The following is a 21,992-nucleotide window of genomic DNA, read 5'->3' on the forward strand; positions in this document are numbered from 1 at the left end:
TGTAGAAATGTTCTGTGATTATTTGCATTTGACAGAGGCATGAAGCAGTATACATCTTGCTGTAGGAGACCCTCTCGAATGTAAGTAAGCTAATTAAGCGAAATTGCTTGAGGGGGTGTAAACCTAGCAGATATATCGCTTCCAATTTGAAGACAGCCGTATGTTTTATTCATGTAAAAACCACATGAATATGGAAAGAGCCGTCGGGTCTGGAGAGTAAAGCAAAATAGTACTGCATTTTAAGTTACGTACAACTGATCACTCACTGTTTTGAAGCACCACAATGACTGAAATGACAATTATGATGATGATGATGAAGATGGTGTAGTGGTGGTTTAGAAGAAGATGATGAAGACCGTGGACCTGAGAGTTCATCGCCACATGAAACAACATACATATACCTCAGGCTTTATAGTCCTTGTGAGGCATTAATGTTTATGTTCTGTGATGGTATGGTATCTATTTTCCTTAGGAAGCCATAAAATCACGTCTCTGTAGTCATGGTTTTCATCATGGCTCAGTGTAGAGGTTTTTGTTTCTCTCTAGTCTCTATTTTTATTTTTATATACTCTCTAAATCTCACCACAGATGATAATACTCAATTTTTTCTCTATTTATTTATTTATTACTCTATTTTATGATAAGTTACACTTATCATAAGCATCAATATTTCTGTTTTGTATATCAATATTTTTTTGTATCAACATTTCTGTATCTTAGTATAACTCAGCAAAATGTACTTTAGGGCTTTTGTAATACTAATTTATTTAAATAAGTATAAATAAATAAAAAATATTCCGCAAACCAAAGAACTTTTTCTTTTTTAAGACAGAGCTGTTTACAAAAATTCAAATGCAAATGTTTTACTGAAGTGAGATTAAAAAAAAATAAAGAAAAAAAGAATATTGGACAAGTCTGTCATTAAATATGGATAGTGTTACTAGTAAAGAATATCTTTAACTCTTCCAACGCGCTTGCCTGACTTGAAATGCATTGAATATTGATGAAAGACATATATCCATTATTCTAATTAATTTCTGTCACTTGTCAACATCAAACTACTGCATCTAATATGGTGCATATGAGATGGTCCTACATTTTAATGAATTATTTCTTTACATATATTTAAAGAGAATGTTGCTCAAATGTTCCCCTTGGTTCTAAAACACCAAGGGTGGGGGAAAAAGACGGAAATATAAATTTCCTCTTTTTTCTTTGCCTATTCTCTCAATTTCGTCCCACTCAACCTCCAACCACACTAATCCACAACTCATAAACAATTATCACATTCCTTCCCTCTTTTTTCTGTCAGCACACAGACATGCAACATGGCTGGCTACACACACACACACACACACACAGAGATACATGCAATTTCAAACTCTTAAAAAATGATTGAAGTAGCCTCCAGAGGATTTTTTTTTTTTTTTTTATCAAACTGGAAGCAGCAGCCTATAGAGAAAGCGGACTCTGATTTTGCACAGATCAATCAGTCACTCAATCATGTCTTCTACTGTCCTGTCCTCTACTGGTCTCTTGCACCCCGTCCTGGAAGGGACACGGCACATTTGTTTGATCTCAACAGAGTGTTTTTCTGCTTATCAGTAAATGCAGCTGTGCATCCCAGACAGCGTGCAGCCGGAGAGGCGGGACGGCCCTGTGATGTTTTCATCACAACAGCCAGTAGATATTACTCGCTCTGTCGCTGTCTCTCTATCATTCTCTCCTTTCTACAATTTGAACTAATAAACCATGAAAATAAACAACCATCTTTTTTTTTTAAGTATCTGAAGCGCCTTTGCCAGTGGTAGGGAGTTGCTAAGTAAATGTAACTCTGATGTTAATTTAAATATTTTTCTGAAATTTCACAACATTTAATGAGCTACTTTTACCAACGAGTCACATTTATAATTGAGCAAACTCAGGAAATAATCAGACATACTCTCCTAACATTCTTATTTGAAGAATTCAGTTTAACAGTTCCTGTTGAATCCCTGTTCAAATGTGGTTAATCATGATTTTAACTGTTAAAGATGTTAAGTAGTCACAATAGTGAACAAACAAACACTAACACTTAAAAAAACGACACATTACAGTGCCAGATCACCTCTTATTTAAGACAAATAATAAGGACTAATTAGCTATTATTAAAGTTGTCAGCTACATGAAAGTAGTTTTTAACGCTACAAGCTGCTATACTAATAAGCACTATACTAATTAGTAGGCTTAAATTACTTGGAAAAAGTAGTTTTCTACACTACAAACCACTAACAAAAGGCGCTATACAAATATAGATTAATTATGTCACTATCTGGTGACCAGACGAATTGCCAATTAACAAATTAACGTCAACTGGATACATTTCATTTGCATTAGGTATATCTGTGCAGCGAGATGTTTCTGAAAAGTGGTGGGGACAATATTGACCCTGGCAAAAAGTAGTGGGGTTATGCCTATGGTCGTACAAGATATTAACAAATTCTGGCTCCTTACATAGCTTCAGTGTAGTTTATTTTTTTAGTAGCTTGTTGTGAATCTATTTGTGAATTATTGTGGTTTGTCTGTTATTCAATGTAGTGAAGCTAACTTTAATATCTTCAATCTTTGAATGTAGATTAATTGGTTATTCTTCTGTCACCAAATAGTGACATAATTAATCTATATTAGTATAGCGGCTTTTGTTAGTCGTTTGTAGAGTAGAAAACAACTTTTTCAAGTAGCTTAGGCTCACTACTTATTAGTGCTTATTAGTATACCGGTAGTAGCATGTAGTGTCAAACTACTTTCATGTAGCGGACTACTTTAAGAATAGCTAATTAGTCCTTACTAGTAGCAAACTACTTTTCAAATAGCCAAATAATTGAATAGCTAGTATTCGTTGTCAGCATAGTTGTCGCTTTTAGTCTAGCTAATTGTGTTGCTAACTAGTTGGCTAAGAATAGCTAATTAGTTTGTTGCCCATTACAGTAGCTTTTGTTAGTACCCTAGCTTGTGCTGTGGCAAACTGCTACTAGTGCTACTATTACATAATAGCTAAGTAGTAGTTTGGGTAACACTTTATTTTGACAGTCACTTTAGACATTCTACTAACTATAAGTAACTTTGCAGCTACATGTCAACTAACTGTCATTAGAGTACTAGTAGACTGTCTGCTTCATATCTGCTAACACTTTATTTTGTTGGTCCCCTAACAGACATTCTACTGACTATAAGTAACTTAGCAACTACAAGTCAACTTGTTCTCATAATCCGAACCCTAACACCTAACCTAACAGTCTACTGACAGTCTACCACAGCCTACTAATACTCTAATGACAGTTAGTTGACATGTAGTTGAAAAGTTACCTATAGTTAGTAGAATGTCTAAAGTGACTGTCAAAATAAAGTGTAACCGTAGTTTGCTTGTTTACAGCTTTTGTTAGTAGCTTTAAGTGTAGCTACCTACTTTCTTAAGCAACTGGCTACTCTTCGAGGAGCTTGACCTCAAATAGCCAGTATCTTGGGAAGCTACAGTTAGCCTCCACTGGAGCACTGGTCTCTACTGAGCATGTAGCAGTGTGTATTTGGCTGTAGTCTCTGCTGCATGGTGATGCCATTACAGTAAACAGCATCTGGCAGACACACTTCATAACCCCTTTAAACTGCAGATTACTGAGCTGTAATGAGCTTGTGTTTGTGTGCTACAGCCTGCCGCACATTTGCACCTTGGGCTGTTGGTATAGCTAGTAGAGTGTGTGATATTCTTTCAAGAGCCTCGTGTAACAAACAAGATTTAAAACTTAGCCCTAACTCTGTCTGTAATGCTAACTTGAACTATATTGTGATACTCCCCAAAAAGCTTTGAGTCCAAGAGCAAAACCTTAATTGATTTTTTTCCTAATAACCCATGCATGTACCATCACCATTGTGCCTTGAGCAAGCCTCTGAACTCCAGGTCCCTGTAAGTCGGTTGTCCCTGTAATACATTTCATTGTTTTAAAAGAACTCGAGTGTCTGATTTTATTTATGTGTCGTCACTTCCTCTTAGTTCCTTGGAGAGGTCCCAGAGAACGCCGTGGGTGTGGTCGTGGCCAATTTGACTGTCAGAGACAAGGATCAGCCTCATACACCCAACTGGAATGCCGTCTATAGGATTACAGGAGGAGATCCAATGGGCCATTTCGCCATACGCACTGATGAGATCACCAACGATGGCAGGGTCATAGTGGTTAAGGTGGGTGTGTCTTGTTGGTTACATTGTAAACATTATTCTTGGTTCTCAGGCTGCTGATCTTTTGATTTGTTCTCAAACTCTGCATACTCAAACGTTTAAATCTCTCATCTTCTCATCCACTATCTGTCCTCCATCCCATCACCGATCCTTCAGACATGGAGCGGCTTTACATGGAATTAGTTTTTAAAATAGCAATATTTCTACTAAGAGATGATTGCTAGATTGTTTCCTGACTCAAATTGCCATTTCATATGACCTTCTCTTTATCTTAATAATGACAATTTAATCTACTACAATTAAAATCTCCATACTTAATATAGATTAAAACTAGAGATGCACCCATGTGTTTGCCAATAAAAGCTATTATTTTCAATACCGGCCATTTTCAACTGTGGAAAGATGTCAATAAAACAGCTTGTGAACAACGCCACTTAACGTTGCATTTACCTCAGGAAAGTCACCCAATGTTTAAAAAAAAACACTAGAGAGGCGCTTATTTACTGTTATTTATATGTGCATGTTTGAATAAATTTGTCATGAAGACAAGTGCTTATGAAACCAACCTTATATGTGCAACTGAGTTGTATACAAACATTTATTTGGGCGTAATTATTATATCTGAAAAAAATAAATAGCAGTTTAATATAATATCTCTGTTGTTAATTGCAACCAATATTATAGTGTAGGTTCTCTGTATAGTTTGCAGCATTATTTGGGAGAGATTTTTTTTTCCCATAAGAAAAACGGCATCGGCCAATTTCATTCTGAAAAATCGACTATCGGTATCGGCTGAGAAATTTAATATTGGTGCATGTCTATGTAAAACCTATTCCATTTAAGAAATCATAAAAATTATCATTTAAACTGCTAGAAACTACTGTGTCTCAATTATTCATTGAAATGAATTATTTGTCACTATTACAATGAATACTTGACACATTATTTCTGAATGTGTTAAACCATATACTGAGTGAAATAATAGACCAGGAAAAAGCATATTTTGAAGCAGAATATTGCAACCCAACACAGGTGAATAGCTCCCATATATATATATATATATATATATATATATATATATATATATATATATATATATATATATATATACACATATCATGCATAAACTTTTATCTTTCTCCTGCAGTTTTGTAGCATGTATTGCTCTAATATTAAGGAGTTAGTGATGTGTAACTTCATAACCTTTGTGTAAGCATATGTTTTGCATACTTTCTTTGGCCATTTGCATTGTGTGTGTGTGTGTGTGTGTGTGTGTGTGTGTGTGTGTGTGTGTGTGTGTGTGTGTGTGTGTGTGTGTGTGTGTGTGTGTGTGTGTGTGTGTGTGTGTGTGTGTGTGTGTGTGTGTGTGTGTGTGTGCGCGCGTGTGTGCATGCAAAAGAGAGTAATAGAAGCTCTTGGTATACTTAGACATGTATTTCAGCCTCTTTGTGGTTCGGCACACCAAACTATGCACGAAACAGCTGATCTTCTCACACTTGTCAACTCCTAACCTTAACTCCAGGGTTCACTTCATCTTTTAACTCAAACTGAATCACTTTCTGTTCCTCTTCTAACACTTCTGGAGTCTCTTTCAGGCCATTTAGCCTGAGAATGAAGAGTTGAATGTCTTTTAGGTTAAATGGTTTTTGCCGTTTCAATTAATGGTTTAAATTGAATCATGTTTCCTCTAACAAAAAAGCTTCTTGCTTATGTTACCAGATCTAAAATCACCTTCACGTTGTTGGAGCACAATCATGTTGACCGAAGTTTAAGAAACCCTTGTGTTTGTGTGCATATGTGCAGCCCGTCGACTATGAGAGGAACGGAGCCTTCATGCTTATGGTGGTGGTCTCGAATCAAGCTCACCTGGCCAGTGGGATCCCCTCCTCGCCGTCCTCCTCTGCTAGTGTTACTATCACAGTGCTGGATGTCAACGAGGCCCCCGTGTTCCCGTCCAATCCTAAAGTCATCCGCTTTGAAGAGGGAGTGCCTGCTGACACCACCCTCGCTACATTCGCTGCACTGGATCCAGACCGCTTCATCCAGCAGACTATCAGGTAGAGAGGAATGACAGGAAGTGCTGTTGTCTGTCTGATTGAAACTCAGGATGTCAATCTTTCTGAGTGACCGCAAATGTCAATCATTTATGTTCTTCCTCGCTCAAAAACACACATGGGCCAATGACAAAGTATGTCTGAGATGACAAAAAAGGAAAATCTTTTAGAAAATTCAGTTTAGTTCAAAACCGTCAAGTTTTGATTTAATTTGAATAAATTTTGAACACACTAGAGAATATACAGTACATCTTGTTTTTTTTATTTTAAAAATAAAATAGTTATTAGCTTCATGTTTTTTTAATAATTATTATTATTATTATTATGCAGTTTTCTTCTTTATTGCAGTTACAATTTTTATTAAGCCCCACAAAAATATCAAAATGACTTATATTATATTAAAGTATATTATAGAAAATGTGTATTTCCAGTCACTGAAAGCTTATTTTTGTTCTGACATTTCAAATCTTTATATGCTTCATAAAAAACAATAATGTTACTTCAATGCTTTCAGAGTTTCACAGTCTTCTTGAATGATTGATGTTTATTGATGATTTAAATAAAGCACTCATGAGTGACACACATGAATAGCAAATCAACCCAAACGTGTCCGCCACATAAAGTCTAGTATATTCCACCCACTCTGTTGACTTTTCAATTTTCTGCCGAGTCATGCTTTAAGTTTTAAAATGTCCATTAATCCATGAGCACTTTATTTGACTGGTGAGTTTAAGAGCCATTTTTATAGCAACCAAGCTTAAAACAAATCCATCACTCTCAGGTGCAGGTCAGCCCGGACTTCGTGAGCAAACATCAGAAGTACATGCAATTTCCATACTACGGTGTATGTCAAGTGATGTAGCACATATCGTTCGCACCATTAACACCCTTGGGAGCCGCTAAATGCTTTTAATTGACTCTCTCCTGTTCTAGTCCCTTGGTTGTGCCTGGGTTGCCAAGCAACAGGGTGAAAGGTCATTGAGTAATGAGCCAAACCATTCCCCACACTGCTGCTTCTATTGTGTCTCCCCCTCTCTCTCACTCTATCAGTCGTTCACGCTTGATCTCTCTTGATTTCTCTTTTTTTCCATGACTCAAAAGTGTGTGGGCAAGATGCCAGCTTGAAGTATTGATCCAAAGTTTGCCTCCATGCACACTCACTCACACACTCGGGGGACCTTCACTAGACTTGCTCCATAGATCACTGTGTGCAAGGAACAGTCCAATCAATACAGTCCACACTGTGGCGCTCTCGCTCTCTGAATCTATCAATGTTGTATGCTCAAATAAGCAAACAACTGGCCCTGATAAACAAACAACAAAAATATTAAGTGTGGGCTTGATTATTAGAAATATTAGCTGTATAGCTATTTATAAAATTAAAAATATAATATTCCATGATAATATTCAAACACCAGTAGCAGTCAATGCAGTCGCATTCTTAGCAACTTTGAGAACTGGTCTGGCAGATAAATAGACTGTTACTGTTTTTAACTTCAGTGTTTTGAATTAATAGAGCAGAAGCCTGATACATTACCCAATAATATATAGAAGAAAGATTATGTGTCACATCCGTGATTTGATTGAGTGTAAATGTTTCCACATTTCTCCGAGCAGATCCATTGATCAGAACAGAGCCCATGCTGCGACTGAATGAGGGACATATCTTAATAATCCACATGCTATATCCTCATAACAGGCTAAATATGATTTTAACGGCATTTAAATGGATTGATGATCTCAAAGTTCTACATTATTACCCTCAGCCATACTGTTACAAGAATAAATTATGATTGAACGTAGAGCTCTATACTGCGTCTTGCGGATGCTTATGGATTTTTATCCAGAGTAATCTGATGAACAAATGCTTTTGGCCTTCAGGTACTCCAAACTGTCGGATCCAGCCAACTGGCTGAAAATCAACAGGACCAATGGAAGGATCACTACCATGGCGGTGCTGGATCGTGAGTCGCCGTATATGAAGAAGAATGTATATGAAGCTACCTTTTTGGCCGTGGATAACGGTAAGAAAGTTGGAACGAAATCAACACTGAGTATCGATGCATTAAAGGTGCTGTGTATGAAAAAAGAAAATGGATTTGAACGATTGGGCAGGTCAGCTTGGAGAGAGGTTGGTTAGCTTGAACTTCATTTGTCCCACAGAGCAAACAAGCTGTTCGCAGCCTATCGATTCATAACCTATCAGCACTGGGACATTTTTCTATTCTTATTGGATTTCATTCTCATGCTCTATTCAACCAAGAAAGTGTTCCAACAAAGCTGCTGTCCAATCACAGTTGATTTGCTTGTCCATTTTTGCACAAACTTTCTCAAATGGAGAGACTAGATTGCTTAACACAAAGAGTTGCTTCACAGCCTCAGAAAACTTCAGGGTGAGTTGGTACGATTAGGATACCAAACCATGTTTATCTTTGTCGCAAGTGAACCTGTATGTAATGTAATCTAGTTCATTTGTTTTACCTCATAGTTTTGTTCATGGTTTTTTTTTTTGAGGATGAGGGGTTCTCACACCAGTGTTGAGGAAACTAACTTGTCAAACTACAGTACAAGCTAATCGTAAGATTGCAGATTGAATCTTTTCAAGGTTTGTAATTTCACCCTAATCATCAAAACACAAATTGACATAACCGAGTCAAAAACATTGTGCAGTGACTTAAATCTGTGAATTGTTTTAATCTGCTCATTCACATGAACCATCCAATCAAACCAATTCACTAAAATGAATCAGACTATCGAATTCTACATTTAAGAGAATACAGTCTGAATGAACCAATTCTCTAGAATGAATAAGACTTTCCCTTGCTTCAATGCATATTAGAGGGCACAGTCTTTGAACAGTCTAGAATGAAATGGATTTTTTCACATCTACTAATGAGAGAGGCCAATGTTAATGAACAGATTCAGTAGAATCAATCATACCTTCCAATGCTACATATGAAAGAAAAATACCTAGTAGGTGAGCATGTTTGATTATATATTATGAAGGGGCCATATGATGCTATTACAATTCATTATTTTGTTTATTGGGTATCATAGAAATTATGTTTTGTTAAAGTTCAGGAGGAGCATGTTCATATAATCTACCCAATCAGCGCGAGGCCTACTGTTGTAATCCGCATTATTCAACCTCCATTGCAAATAAGGTTTATTGACAAAATGTACAGACTTTCAGCTGTTTCCAATGAACAAATCAAACAATTGAAATAGCTCAACACAACAAATGTTTCAAGTGTTTTTCCCGAATTCAACTGAAAATGCAACTTTAATGACTTCTGCAGTCTCAAATTTATTCAACTCCTTCATAGCAAGCATCTATAGTACTTAATAGAACTCCCTTTAACTGTAGACAGTGTTCTTTTCAGCATATGCTTAATTCTTCTTCCTCCAGACATACCGCTGACCCATAGGGTGGAAAAGTTTAGTTTCATTGCTTCACAGAACAGAATCTCAAAACTTCTGTGGCTTATTTATATGATTTAGGGTCAGTAGTGGTGTATGTCTTGGAGTTCTGGCATGGAAACCGCATGCGTTTAGAACGCACCTTACTGTGCAAGCTGAAACCTCACTGGCTGTTGCCACCAAGTCTTGCTGCAGGTCTTCTGCAGCCATTCTAGTGTTTTTTCTGAACCTGCCTTCTCAGAAATCTGGTTGCAGCCGTTTATAGCTTCCCTTTTCTTCTGTGTAACCACTGTTCCTTAACTTTCAACTTGTGAACAATAGGGGTGTGCCGTTTCAGAATTGGTGATGACGGTTATGGCGTGAGTCAAATGTGACGGTTCGTAACGGGGAGGGGGGGGGGGGGTTGGGGCGTTGCGACCTTCGTCTGTTATTAATAGGACAACTTAGTTTGAATAAATGAGCAGACACTGATTAGCTACTTGCTCTACGTTTATTTAAAATTAACAGCAAGACGACTAGAAGTGAATGAGCTTTCCATTAAATTAATCACACACAGTAAACAAAACCTTAACAAAAAAAAACTTTGCAATGAACTGCAATTTAGACACGAAAACTGGGTGCCGGTGCGGTGAAACGTACATGCTCGGACAGATTCGGCTTGAAGTCGTTCCTCCTCGGATGCGGCGCCGCGTGCGCTGTTACAAAAAAAGCCTTGCACACAGCAAAGTGAAATGAGGTCTTGCCGGTCTTGCGCACCGAACGCGTAATTTTTGCCGTGCGCATCTTCACGCTCGTGCGGACCATAGACAGTAAAAGAAATGGACGCCTCGAGTATAAACAAGGATTTACTCCGTGTCAGCGATCGGTAAAGGGGCACACATAGACCTCTCCCGATTATCTCCAGCAGCAGCAGCAGCCTCTGAAGCACCACTGACTCCGCCTCCGTTTCCCTCGTAAGCCGATATTAGTATTTAAACATTCTCTATGATAAAATATTTTTGTAAAAATATTTTAATAACACGGTTTTGGCGGTTATAGAGTTCTAATGACGGTGTTCAACTATAACCGTCGGTCTCACGGTTATATAATAACCGTCACACCCCTAGTGAACAATGCTTTTCAACGGTGTCTCTAGGAAAATTTAGTGCCTTTGCTATCTTTTTGTGTCCTGTTCCTTGTTTGTGAAGGGCACTGATATCTTCTCTTAACTTTTTGGACCATTCTTTTGACTTATTTCTTTTGGCCATATTTCTAACATGCAGTCAAACGTGACACTCAACAAACCTAGCCAGTTCAGATATTTCATGTGTTCTAGCTCAAGCACATCTGGTGCAACTAATGAAGCTCTTGATTAGTTGCATCAGGTGTTCTTGAGACAACACCTGTTTTGCTGATTTTCACTGTTGTGAGGAATTCTATTCTGAGGGTTGAATCATTTTGATACTGCAGAAGTCATTAAAAGTTTATTGAGATGATGAGTGCTCTGGGTTCGGGCCACATTCGATTATAATTAAGTGTAAACTCGTGAATAGGGTAACGTCCTTTAATGTTCAAAAAACATTGTTTTTCACATACTTATTGCAGTACCTCTATCCCCTCCTTCCAAAAAGCCCTGTGCACTTTGATTGTCTAGCTGATCCAGTGCATCGTGATTGGCCAAACACCTCAACCGTGTGTCGGAAACATAACGCACCTTCCCATAATCACAAGCTTCTGCTTCCTATGCTTCTTTCTTTGTGTATGCCTTTTGGTGGGCATTTTGCTAAAAATTCACATTGTGACGTAGACATTTGTGGAAGTAATATCTGGACTGGACTTTTAGGCAGGTTTAGATCAGTTTTCACTGTTAGAGAGAATAAGTATTTTTGTGGGAAACTGAGCTTTGCAACTTTGCAGATGTTCTACATGGGCAAAAAGATATATTTCACACTTTAGGACACTTTTTTATCACGGTTTATTGGCATGTTTATTTTTAGTCAAACTCTATGAAGTGAAGAAACTAAAATTGCTTAACAGGGTATTGCTTCACAAGCTCAGAAAACTTCAGGGGAGGTTGGTATGATTAGGAAATCGACCAGTCTATCTGCCTGTCTTGGTGTGTTTTTCCCAGAAGTTTTCAAAGATGTCTGTAGTGGCAGGCCTTCTCATTCATCCTATCTGAACAAAGGCATATTGGCCTAAATCAATATGTCTTTGGGGACTGTCGTTTTGTCTAGCAGCTGATACAGATGTCCAGGGTTGACGGGTTGTATTTTAGACTCATATCGGACCTTCTAATAACAGAATTTGACAGAATCAATCTTTATAATATGTAGCCTGTTACTCATTTAGAGCTTTGAGAATGATACACCTGTGTTTTCCACAAATGCTTCTCGTCTGTGATGGGAGATTGTGTTGTGAGAGGCCGTATGTATATATCTGGCCTCGGTATGCTATGTTTTGTCTTTGATTCACGCACAGCCATAGGGAGCAGATGTGTCTGTTTCTTCAGGCAAAGTTATTACACATATCTGTCCTCTGAGAGAGCCCAGCTCTATTAAAGAGAAAACAGCTTTGTGAAATATTTATGTGCAGTTTTCATTTCTTATATCTGACACAACAGAGTGTTCAGGACAAATACATAAAGTTTATGACCATAACCCCTTGACTATCGTTATCCTCTTTCTGTCTCATAGGTTCCCCTCCTGCCACAGGAACCGGTACTCTCCAGATTTATTTGATAGATGTGAACGACAACGTTCCTGTCCTAGATCCTCAGGAGGCTCTGGTTTGCGAGAGGTCACGACATGGCTATCCGGTCAACATCACAGCCACGGATTTAGATTCAGAACCCAACGCTGGCCCATATGTCTTTGAGCTGCCCTCTTACCCCTCTTCTGCACGCCGTAACTGGACCATTTCACGCCTGAATGGTTAGACATGGATTTTACAAATTACAAATACAAAGTATTTCAAGGATTTTAACACTTCAACAGCTCATTTTTAACTCCCGCTAATGTGTTAATAAAGCTGAATAAAATGTGAAAATCTATAGATTGAATTGAAAATGTTTCTCTTCAGGTTAATACATCTAACATTAATAGTCGATAGAAAAAATATAATATTCAAATATTTGACTTTGGCCTTATTACAGTGACAGTATAAAAGCCAAATGTTTAATTTTGGATTTAATTTCCTATCTCTATCTAGGGAATTATGCCCAGTTGAAACTGCGGATCCCGTACCTGGAGGCAGGCATGTACAGAGTGCCCATTTTAGTTACGGACTCCGGAAACCCTCCCCTGTCCAACACCTCCGTGTTGAAGGTGAAGGTGTGTCCTTGTGATGAAAACGGAGACTGTACTGTGATCGGGGCGGTGACTGTGGCCGGGCTGGGAACTGGAGCTATTATCACCATCCTCATCTGTATCATTATACTGCTCAGTAAGTGATGGATGGATCAGGGGATGGATTGATGGTTTGGTTTATAAATGGATGGATAATTACATCAGAGAATGCAACAAAATCAAATCTTCACAACATCCGTAACCTTTAAATCTGTCATTTAATATTGTATTAGTAATTTTCATTTAACTTAAGTTAGCTATATGAACCTCCCTGCTTATGTTTATTTTAGATTATATTAATGCACACTGTTGTTCAAATGTTTGGGGTCAGTAAATTAAAAAATAATACTTCAGCTTCAAATTAATATTATTCAGCAAAGATGCATTATACTGTGAAACATCAAAAGTGACAGTAGTGACAGTAAGACATGTATAATGATATTCATATTATTTCTATTTAAAATAAATGCTGCTCTTTTGCAAATTTCAATTCATCAAGAAATCCTGGGGGGAAAAGATCATGTGACACTGAAGACTGGAGTAATGACTCCTGAAAATTCAGCTTTGCCATCACAGGAATTTAAAATAGAAAACAGCTAATTTAAATTGAACTAATCTTTTTTACTGTATTTTTTATTTAAAAAAATGCTGATTTGGTGAGCATAAGAGACCTCTTTCAAAAACATTAGAAAAATCTACTGACCCCAAACTTTTGAACGGTATGCTGCATATATATATATATATATATATATATATATATATATATATATATATATATATATATATAATTAGAGATTGTTTTGTTTTCTTTGGTCATGTCTTATCTTGCCTAGGGCATCAAATAAGTCTAGACTGCTACTGATGCCCTCAAAATTAGAAAATAGGTGTATGATGCTCCTGTATGTGTGTGTGTTGTTGTTTTTTAGGTATGGTTCTGTTCTTTGTGGTGTGGGTGAAACGAAGGGAGAAGGAGCGTCAGACAAAACCCTTATTGATCGACCCTGAGGATGACGTCAGAGATAATATTCTGAAGTATGATGAAGAGGGAGGAGGAGAGGAAGATCAGGTAAATGTCACACACATTGTGCTTTTATCGACTGACAAGTCAAGGCTGTTTCAATAGTTTGCTGCTTCTTATTCTGTTCCAAGAGCATTGCTGACCTTGTTTGAGACTTGCACTGGTATATTTTTATTTCTGTTACAGGACTATGACCTGAGTCAGCTGCAGCAGCCCGAGTCTCTAGATCACATAATGAGCAAGCCTGCAGGTGTGCGGAGAGTGGACGAGAGACCCGTTATCCTAGAATCTCAGTACCCTGTTCGGCCAACGGTACCACACCCAGGGGACATCGGGGAGTTCATCATTGACGTATGCTTCCTCTGTTTCTTATCATGAAGATAATCTAGTTAGGCCTTAGGTTTGACTAATGCCTGCAGAGGGCCATAGAAAATACATACCAATTCACAGAAATTGGAAAGCTCTACTTAAAGGGGTCATAACTGTTTTCTTCCCTGAGGTCCACATATAATCTTAGTTCCCTTTCAGTCAGTCACTACGAGTTTTGGTTTCGCTAGAGAGTCCCATCACCTTCGAGTATTAGAAAACGAGCCAATGGTATGAAAATACCATGGGTCTGCGGAATTTGGATCGCAAAAGGAGCTGCAAGTGCAATCTCGCATTATGTTTCTGCTTCGGAGCCAAAGTGTGATGTGCTTCTCTTCGCCTTTAACAGCAATGAGCGTCTCTCTTCAGCGTTGTTGGTGTGACGGCGCGTTTCAGTGGGTTCACGGTCCTGCTGCTCTTCTGTGTAGTGACTTTGCACACGGCTCGTGTTCTCCCATGGGTGCTTCGGCACTGCTGAGAGAGCTTTTCTCTTCTAAAAGAGCTGCACGGGCACGTCTTTTTAAAGATGTCTTTCCCGTGTGTTTCTGGATGTGGGTGCATGGTCCATTCGCCTGTGGGTCACGAGCGCTGCCTAGTGTGTTTGGGCTTTAATCACGCTCAGGCAGCGCTCGTGGATGAGTCATGTTCTCATTGCGGGAACATGGCCATTGCGTGTTAAGATCGAGACTTAGATCGAGAGTCCCCTCTGCCACACCCCAATCTATCTCCTCCAGCTGAGAGCATCGGGTTGGAGTGGTGTCCACCGCCCTCCCCCGAGCACTCAAGGCTGGATGATTGGTTCCAGTGCCTTTCTTCCCGGAGCTGCATCAGGAGGTCACCAGGTCGTGGGATATGCTACCCAGTGTACCTTGGTATTCTTGCTTTTAGCCAGGCCCTAAACTCGTACTAGCCTCACGACAAGGAGCTCGGGCTTGCGCAGGACACTGGAAGACAGCCGCATTGGCGAGATTAGATTGGGACCCCCATTTCGTCAGTCACTGACGTAACTCGTAGTGACTGACTGTCTCGGTTACATATGTAACCCTCGTTCCCTGAAGGAGGGAACAGAGATGTTATGTCCGCATGCCACTGCTGCTGTACCACTGAAACAGCCGGGGCGCACAGTCTCGGCTCCTCAGCAGGTAACATAATGCGAGATTGCACTCACGGCTCCTTTTATACCCGCGCGGTGGGGCGGAGTTCACGGTGCAAATTCCGCAGACCCATTGTATTTTCATACCATTGGCTCGTTTTGTAATACTCGAAGGTGATAGGGCTCTCTAGCGAAACACCCATTTCGTCAGTCACTGAAGTAACGTCCCCGTTCCCTCCTTCAGGGAATGAGGGTTGCATACGTATCCGAGACGTTTTTTTGTTGTAAAAATCTTCCGTCTGACCTTTAGAATCAAACGGTTTGTTTGTTGTGCCTTTAAAGTCCCTATTAAATCTAAATGTAATTTTTTTTGGCTTTAAGGTTATCTATAAGATAGTGTGCTCCAAAATTCTAAAATTCACATTTAGAAGATATAAGCATTCAAAACTTCAAGTCTCTCACTTCGCAAATATGGATAGCCGATTTTGATGAGATCACTCGGTAACCCTTTATTTTAAGGTGACATAGTTACATGTTTCTACATCTTATTATGGCTAATTTACTTTTAACCCTAAACCAAACCCAAACCCTAGCCGTAACTCTATAGTAAGTTCATGTTAATTAATATTACTCAGCACTTATTTGAGTATAATGAAACGGTCACCTTAAAATAAAGTGTAACCTATCACTGCACTTCAGCTTCTCATCAGATTTTCTGTCCAATCAAATGCTCTCTAGAACCTGAAGTGTTCCGCCCAGCACTATAAATAGACATTGAAGCTGCAGCTGAAATCAGTTACTACTTTACACAATTATTATTTTCAATATGATGAATGGCACATACAGCACTGTATTGAATAGGGAGCGACTCAGACAATGTAAATTTGCTTTCAAATGGGGTGAATGAAGTCCGATTTCATGTTAGTGTCACACGAACTGCTGCAGAGTGCATTCAGTCTGCTCCGGTCCAGAGACACGATAGCGGATCATGGCGCAAGTCGGCACAGACCAGAAAACGTATCGAACCCATTTGAATTCTGCACGGAATGCTATATTTTAAAGCAATATGGAGGACAATTGTTAGACTTCTGCATTAGAAACTGACGAGTAGAAGAAATTACACCCATGCACCAACATAAATTACACATTTTTCAAACTAATTATGTTCAAACAAATCAGCATTTACTGTTTTGCTTTAGAAACTGTTTATTATTAATTAATTTATTATTATTATCTCATAGGGGAATCGATTAGACGGCTGTCATAAGCTGTCAAATGCTGCTTTGCCGAGCTGTGATATGAACTAAACTCTTTTGGCTATTTTTAAAAAGGGGAGGAGCTTTTCGATACGTCCCGCCCTGTCTTCCTGTTTCAGTGGAAATTGTCAACACATTGAATAACGCTGCGTGTTTAAAGGCACTTCAGTGGGCCTTTAAGATACATCTTTTGAACAAAGAGAGAAACTAAATTGCCACCAAAAAACAAAACAAAAAAAAACTTAAGATTGTAAGTGGGCTTCAGAGAAGAAAATGTAATAAATTATGTGCTGAAAAGTGGTGTATAAAGTCTGATTTAAAATGATCAATCCTGTTAAAAATAAGCTTCAGTTACTCTTTCCCAACCTTGTGGCCTCTTTAAGAATAAACAGCCCAAGTATTGACAAAAATCTATACATTTGGTGTAATATGAATAATCTATCCCGGTTTTTCCTTATTTCCTCACCATGACTGGGCCAGTGTTATTTAAGTATTACTTATATACTAATTAATATTTTGAATTAGCCTTTTTAGTAATAATTAAAATGTTACCGTTTTAGTAATTTTGTTATGTGCCTTTGTCATTTTTATTAGTTTTTTATATTTCTATTTAGCTTTAATTAATTTTTATTGCTCTTTTACAAATTTTAGTACTTAAGTTAGTTGCCAAGACACAATTTCAAGTTTATATATATATATCAGTTTTATATACCGATTAATGCATTTTTTTTATTTTTATAATTTTAGTCAGAGAACAACACAAACAAAGTTAGACATGTGTTGATAGACATGTGTTGATGTGATCTGCCTTATGTGGGAAAGAACCAAAAATGAGTCATATTTCACAGAGGAGGAAGTTACAGTGTGTTTTCATAGTGCATCAAGGTCTTTCATCTCAAACGATCAAGATAAATTTGATTCCTCCTGATGTGACCCCTTTAAGCACTTTACAGTAGTGGCTTTTAGAGTGTTTTGTATGCATCTGTTCCACCAGCTTTGTCTCATGTTCATATTAGGGTCTGCGCGCGGCAGATAATGACCCCACCGCTCCCCCCTACGACTCCCTGCTGGTGTTTGACTACGAGGGCAGCGGATCCACAGCGGGCTCCGTTAGCTCCCTGGACTCCTCCAGCTCTGGGGAACAGGACTACGACTACCTCAATGACTGGGGTCCTCGCTTCAAAAAGCTGGCGGACCTCTACGGGGGAGGGGGAGAGGACTGAAGTTGGAAACGAGAGGAAGACGGAGAGTGCCAGGAGGGACAATTGGCTTCTCGGATGTTTTATCGAGAAGCCGTACGCCAGGCCTCCGACGTGGGCTGATTATCAGTTCCAGAACTAAAGTTCCTCTGCACGCTACAGAGGCATTGAGAGGGGAGGATATTGCCCTGCAGCCTGCTCTGGACCTTTGCTGCAATCCACAAGTATTTTACGGCTTTTTTACAATATTCCGCGTTGTGGTTTCTTCAGTGTTGTTTTGTCATTCCTCTCGGACCGCCTAGAGGCTCAAGATGGAATCGAGTTGCGATGGGACGGCGAACTCTCAGCGTGCGGAAATAAAAAAAAAACGAGTGCGCGCTTGTTTTTTTCCCTTCGCTTTATCACTAAAGAGAGTTCCACACACACTTTTTTCTCTCAACTTGAATTTCAGTAGAACAGAAGCACTGTTGTTGATAAAGTGCCTTTTGTGGTGTGTTTTGTATCGGACTCCTGCAATCTCAGGGTCGGTTGCCATTTTGAAAAGTTTCTTCTGTTGGGCACACACTCCCCCTTTCCGGTCTGCTCATCTCGACTACCTTTTGCTTTCCTTTCATCCCTGCATTAACGGTGCACCGTTAGAGGTGCATTAACCTCTTTGACTACTATGTGGAAACAGACAAAGGAAACAGAGAATGTTTTGTCAAAACTTTTGTTGATAAACACAGGACTCATTTTCCCTTAAGAAATCTCATTCTCCCTTGATTGGAGCGTATGAAGTACAGTGATCCAATTTGAAAAATCATATTTTTTGTTTTGTTGTTTTTTAAAACTTGACCGACCACGACCATATAATGTCATGTTGTTTAATGGTTGTGTAAAAAACAAGGTCTTTATTTTAAAAGAAGAAAAAAAATATTACTGGAGAATGCCTTTTAGCTCATACTCTTGCCTGCCTTGTACGATTTTGTGTTGCGTTTCCGATTTGTAAAGGTAATTGAGGCATGACAAGTTGCCAGACAGTGAGACTAAAAGTGATGGCTGAACAAACCCGACTCTAAAAGGATTGCATCAGAAGAAACCTTTTTTGTCTTGAACATTCCCCTTTTCTAACTTTATAAGTTGATTAAAATATTATACGTGCATGACTTCTTTCAAAACAATGTCTCAAATCTCTCGCACTTGTTCCTCTGTGGTCAGAATGTGAAAAGTAGTTGGCAAAGAATATACACCATACGGAATAAATATAATCTGAAAAAATAAAAACAAACAAAAAAAGATTCAAAAATGTTTAAAATGCTGTAAAATACTTTTTTTTAACTATTATTTGAAACATTTGCTGCTCTTCAAGCTCAGAGTTGGGCTAAATGTGTGTGTCTGGGCCTGTTTGGTTTTTGTGTGTGAATCTGAGAGTGTTTGTCTATATCCTGTAGGATTTTTAAATTCTCTTTTTATGTTTGTCTTTTGTATTTTTCCTTAGGTTTTACGTTCAGTTCTTTGGCTATGGGAAATGCAGCAGCATTCAGTTTTTGTCTTATCTTGCTGAAGAAAGTCTGTCTTGTACGTTCTGTCCCTGGATAAGGGTCTAAACCTGCATTGCAGAGAAGCTTACAATCATGCCTGCTCCACCATTCAGTGTAACCGATTTCTCTTTCCATTCATCTCAGATATTGGATGTGCTTTAGAGAATAAACAATCACAGTTTCATATATAAAAAAAAAAAAAAAAAAAAAACATGAAAAAATCTCAGTCTCTGTCCTGTCCATAATAGATTCATGTCTCTTTTCTTCTCCCTCATTCTTCCATGTTCTTTCAGCTGCTTGTCATAATATTTTCTGGGCATGAGTGAGCATTGCTTCACGCCATTAAGTGACAATTGAATTTTGCTGATATATCGAGTATGGGATTTCTGATTAAGCCACAAAATCAGGCCATTTTAAAATGGCAGCATGATAATCATTAGAACTTCTGGATTTCCATGCATTACCATTAAATTAACATTGACTTAACATAACTTTGGATGACTGCTCCTCCTACACATTTGCCTTCAGAAGCATTAATGATGAACCACTCTGTCTAGTGATGACAACACGTATCTGATAGAAAGTTTCCCAGCCTTTTTACATGTATTTAAATGAGCCGTGAATTTCTTTCCCATGACCCAGTGAAAGGTCAGTGTACTCAAAGGGCACATGGCATAATTAAAACATAAGGCCACCACTAATGACGATTCTCTGGGAGGGGATTAAAGCTAAAGAGCATTACAATTTAGGAAATTACAATTGCGTAAAGAGATTAAAAATGTCGTAAGAGTGAATTCTCTTGGGAGATTTTACAATTCCAACTATTTTATGAATTAATCAATTGATTCTGATTCTGTAAAAATTATTTTGTTTTATGCTTTATTTTTACAAGGACTATCAATCAATTTAACATTATGATTGAATTAATTGCATGATATATTCATTACATCAATTTGCAATTAATTTCACATTAATATCTGTTGAGAAAAATGAAGATAACAGTTAATATATTATTTTTTTTCATTTCATGAACCAATCACCTTGCAATCCATCTTGTAAAGTCTGTCTATCTGTATGAGGTACATTTCCATCCACTCAAGATGTGGTCTGGTATTCCATCCACAATATTTTTTTATTGTTTATGTTAATACACATCAGACATATTTTGCGTCACATCTTGTTTTTTGAAGCATCTTACGTCATGAGCGCCACATTTTTGTCACGTAAAACTTTTAGAAGTCCGCGAATTACACATTTTTAACCTTTTTTTTGTAATTAAATGAACACTAAATTGACTGCCCTTATATTTATAGTACAGTGAAAGTGTCAATAAAATGAAGGGGAAAACTGTTTGATTTGGACTCAGCCTCTACAGCATGTATGTTAGCACATGCCTGCGCTATTTTGGTTCTGATCTCATTTATTAACCTCTTGCCCATTTTAAAGACCAATACACACTGACAGTTTATCAGTGCTCTTCCATTTGTTTCAATCAGTACAACTCCAGCTCACAGCCTCTCTCTCTCTCTCTGTTACGCATTGCATACTAATGATGAATATGTTCTGTTTTATCTACTCTTCGTGTACTGAAATTGTGTATGAGTATCTCTCTGCGGTTTCAATAAGTCAGCACACAGAGAGAGAGAGAGAGTGAGCAGAGACACCAGAGAGAGTGAGAGCTGTAGGGGATTGGAACTCTCTGCGGCCGTGTCTATCAATTAGTGCTCTGATTAATCCCTAGCTTTAATCTCATCAAGCAGAACACTGCTAATTACCCACAGACGAGAAGAGAGAGGGATGAAGAAAGAGCAGAACCGTAAGAGCGTGTGTCATTAGATGCAAGAAGGGGTGGTAAAAGAGGAAAAGGGGGAGCGATCATACAAGATGGCAACTGTTTGGAGGAAGAACTTGACTTTAGAATAATGTACTAATGTAATGTACAGATTTATGTTTAAATCATGTTTTGTACAATTGAATGGACTAAAATAGTACTAAAGCGACTACTAACTAAGAGTCAATGTACAGGTAAAATAAAATAATATCAACCTAAAATAGACCATTACAGTTTGCAAATACAAATGCCCTATAGCAACAAGATTTAGAACACTTAAATAATATTCCAATAATATTAATACTATAGTCCATTTAGGTAATTTTCGATAACAGATGAAAGATGGTGCTAGTTTTGTTGTATAAAAGGAGAGTGTGAATTTGTGGTATGATACGAGAGACACGAAAGTTATGCTGTTATTTAGCCTTATTCAGCGTTGTCATAAACAACATAACATATTAGGAAATGTGCTCTGATCCATAATAAAAGTAAATAAATATGGAGAGAGATCGGTGGAAATATCTAACTGCTGAATACCGCGACTGACCCATCTCAATCAAGTATGTTAGAAAGCTGATTTGTGAATGAATGGTCTGGTATTATTTTTTTAATTTATTTCCTTATTCATTTGTAACTACATGTAAAAGAAGAAAAATATCTTATTTTGTGTTCCATGGAAGAATTAAAGACCTGCAAGTT

General features: G+C 38.1%; 1 protein-coding gene across 2 annotated transcripts in view; it reads left to right on the top strand.

Moving 5' to 3' along the window:
- The window catches only part of cdh4 (cadherin 4, type 1, R-cadherin (retinal)), a 299,509-nt gene extending 280,273 nt beyond the window's left edge, over nt 1-19,236 (top strand). The window contains exons 10-17 of one of the 2 annotated variants that reach the window (XM_077203296.1): nt 4,028-4,213; nt 6,014-6,267; nt 8,146-8,288; nt 12,360-12,596; nt 12,874-13,107; nt 13,937-14,076; nt 14,215-14,379; nt 17,760-19,236. In XM_077203296.1, coding sequence (XP_077059411.1) covers nt 4,028-4,213; nt 6,014-6,267; nt 8,146-8,288; nt 12,360-12,596; nt 12,874-13,107; nt 13,937-14,076; nt 14,215-14,379; nt 17,760-17,966 — 1,566 coding nt within the window. In that variant the 3' untranslated portion in view covers nt 17,967-19,236. The remainder of the gene's footprint in view (nt 1-4,027; nt 4,214-6,013; nt 6,268-8,145; nt 8,289-12,359; nt 12,597-12,873; nt 13,108-13,936; nt 14,077-14,214; nt 14,380-17,759) is intronic. The other variant, XM_077203297.1, reaches the window with a different exon arrangement.
- The last annotated feature ends 2,756 nt before the right edge of the window (nt 19,237-21,992 follow it).

Source organism: Siphateles boraxobius, unplaced genomic scaffold, assembly GCF_051911475.1.
Source record: "Siphateles boraxobius isolate OS27281-9 unplaced genomic scaffold, OSU_SipBor_1 5, whole genome shotgun sequence".
Classification (NCBI taxonomy): domain Eukaryota; kingdom Metazoa; phylum Chordata; class Actinopteri; order Cypriniformes; family Leuciscidae; genus Siphateles; species Siphateles boraxobius.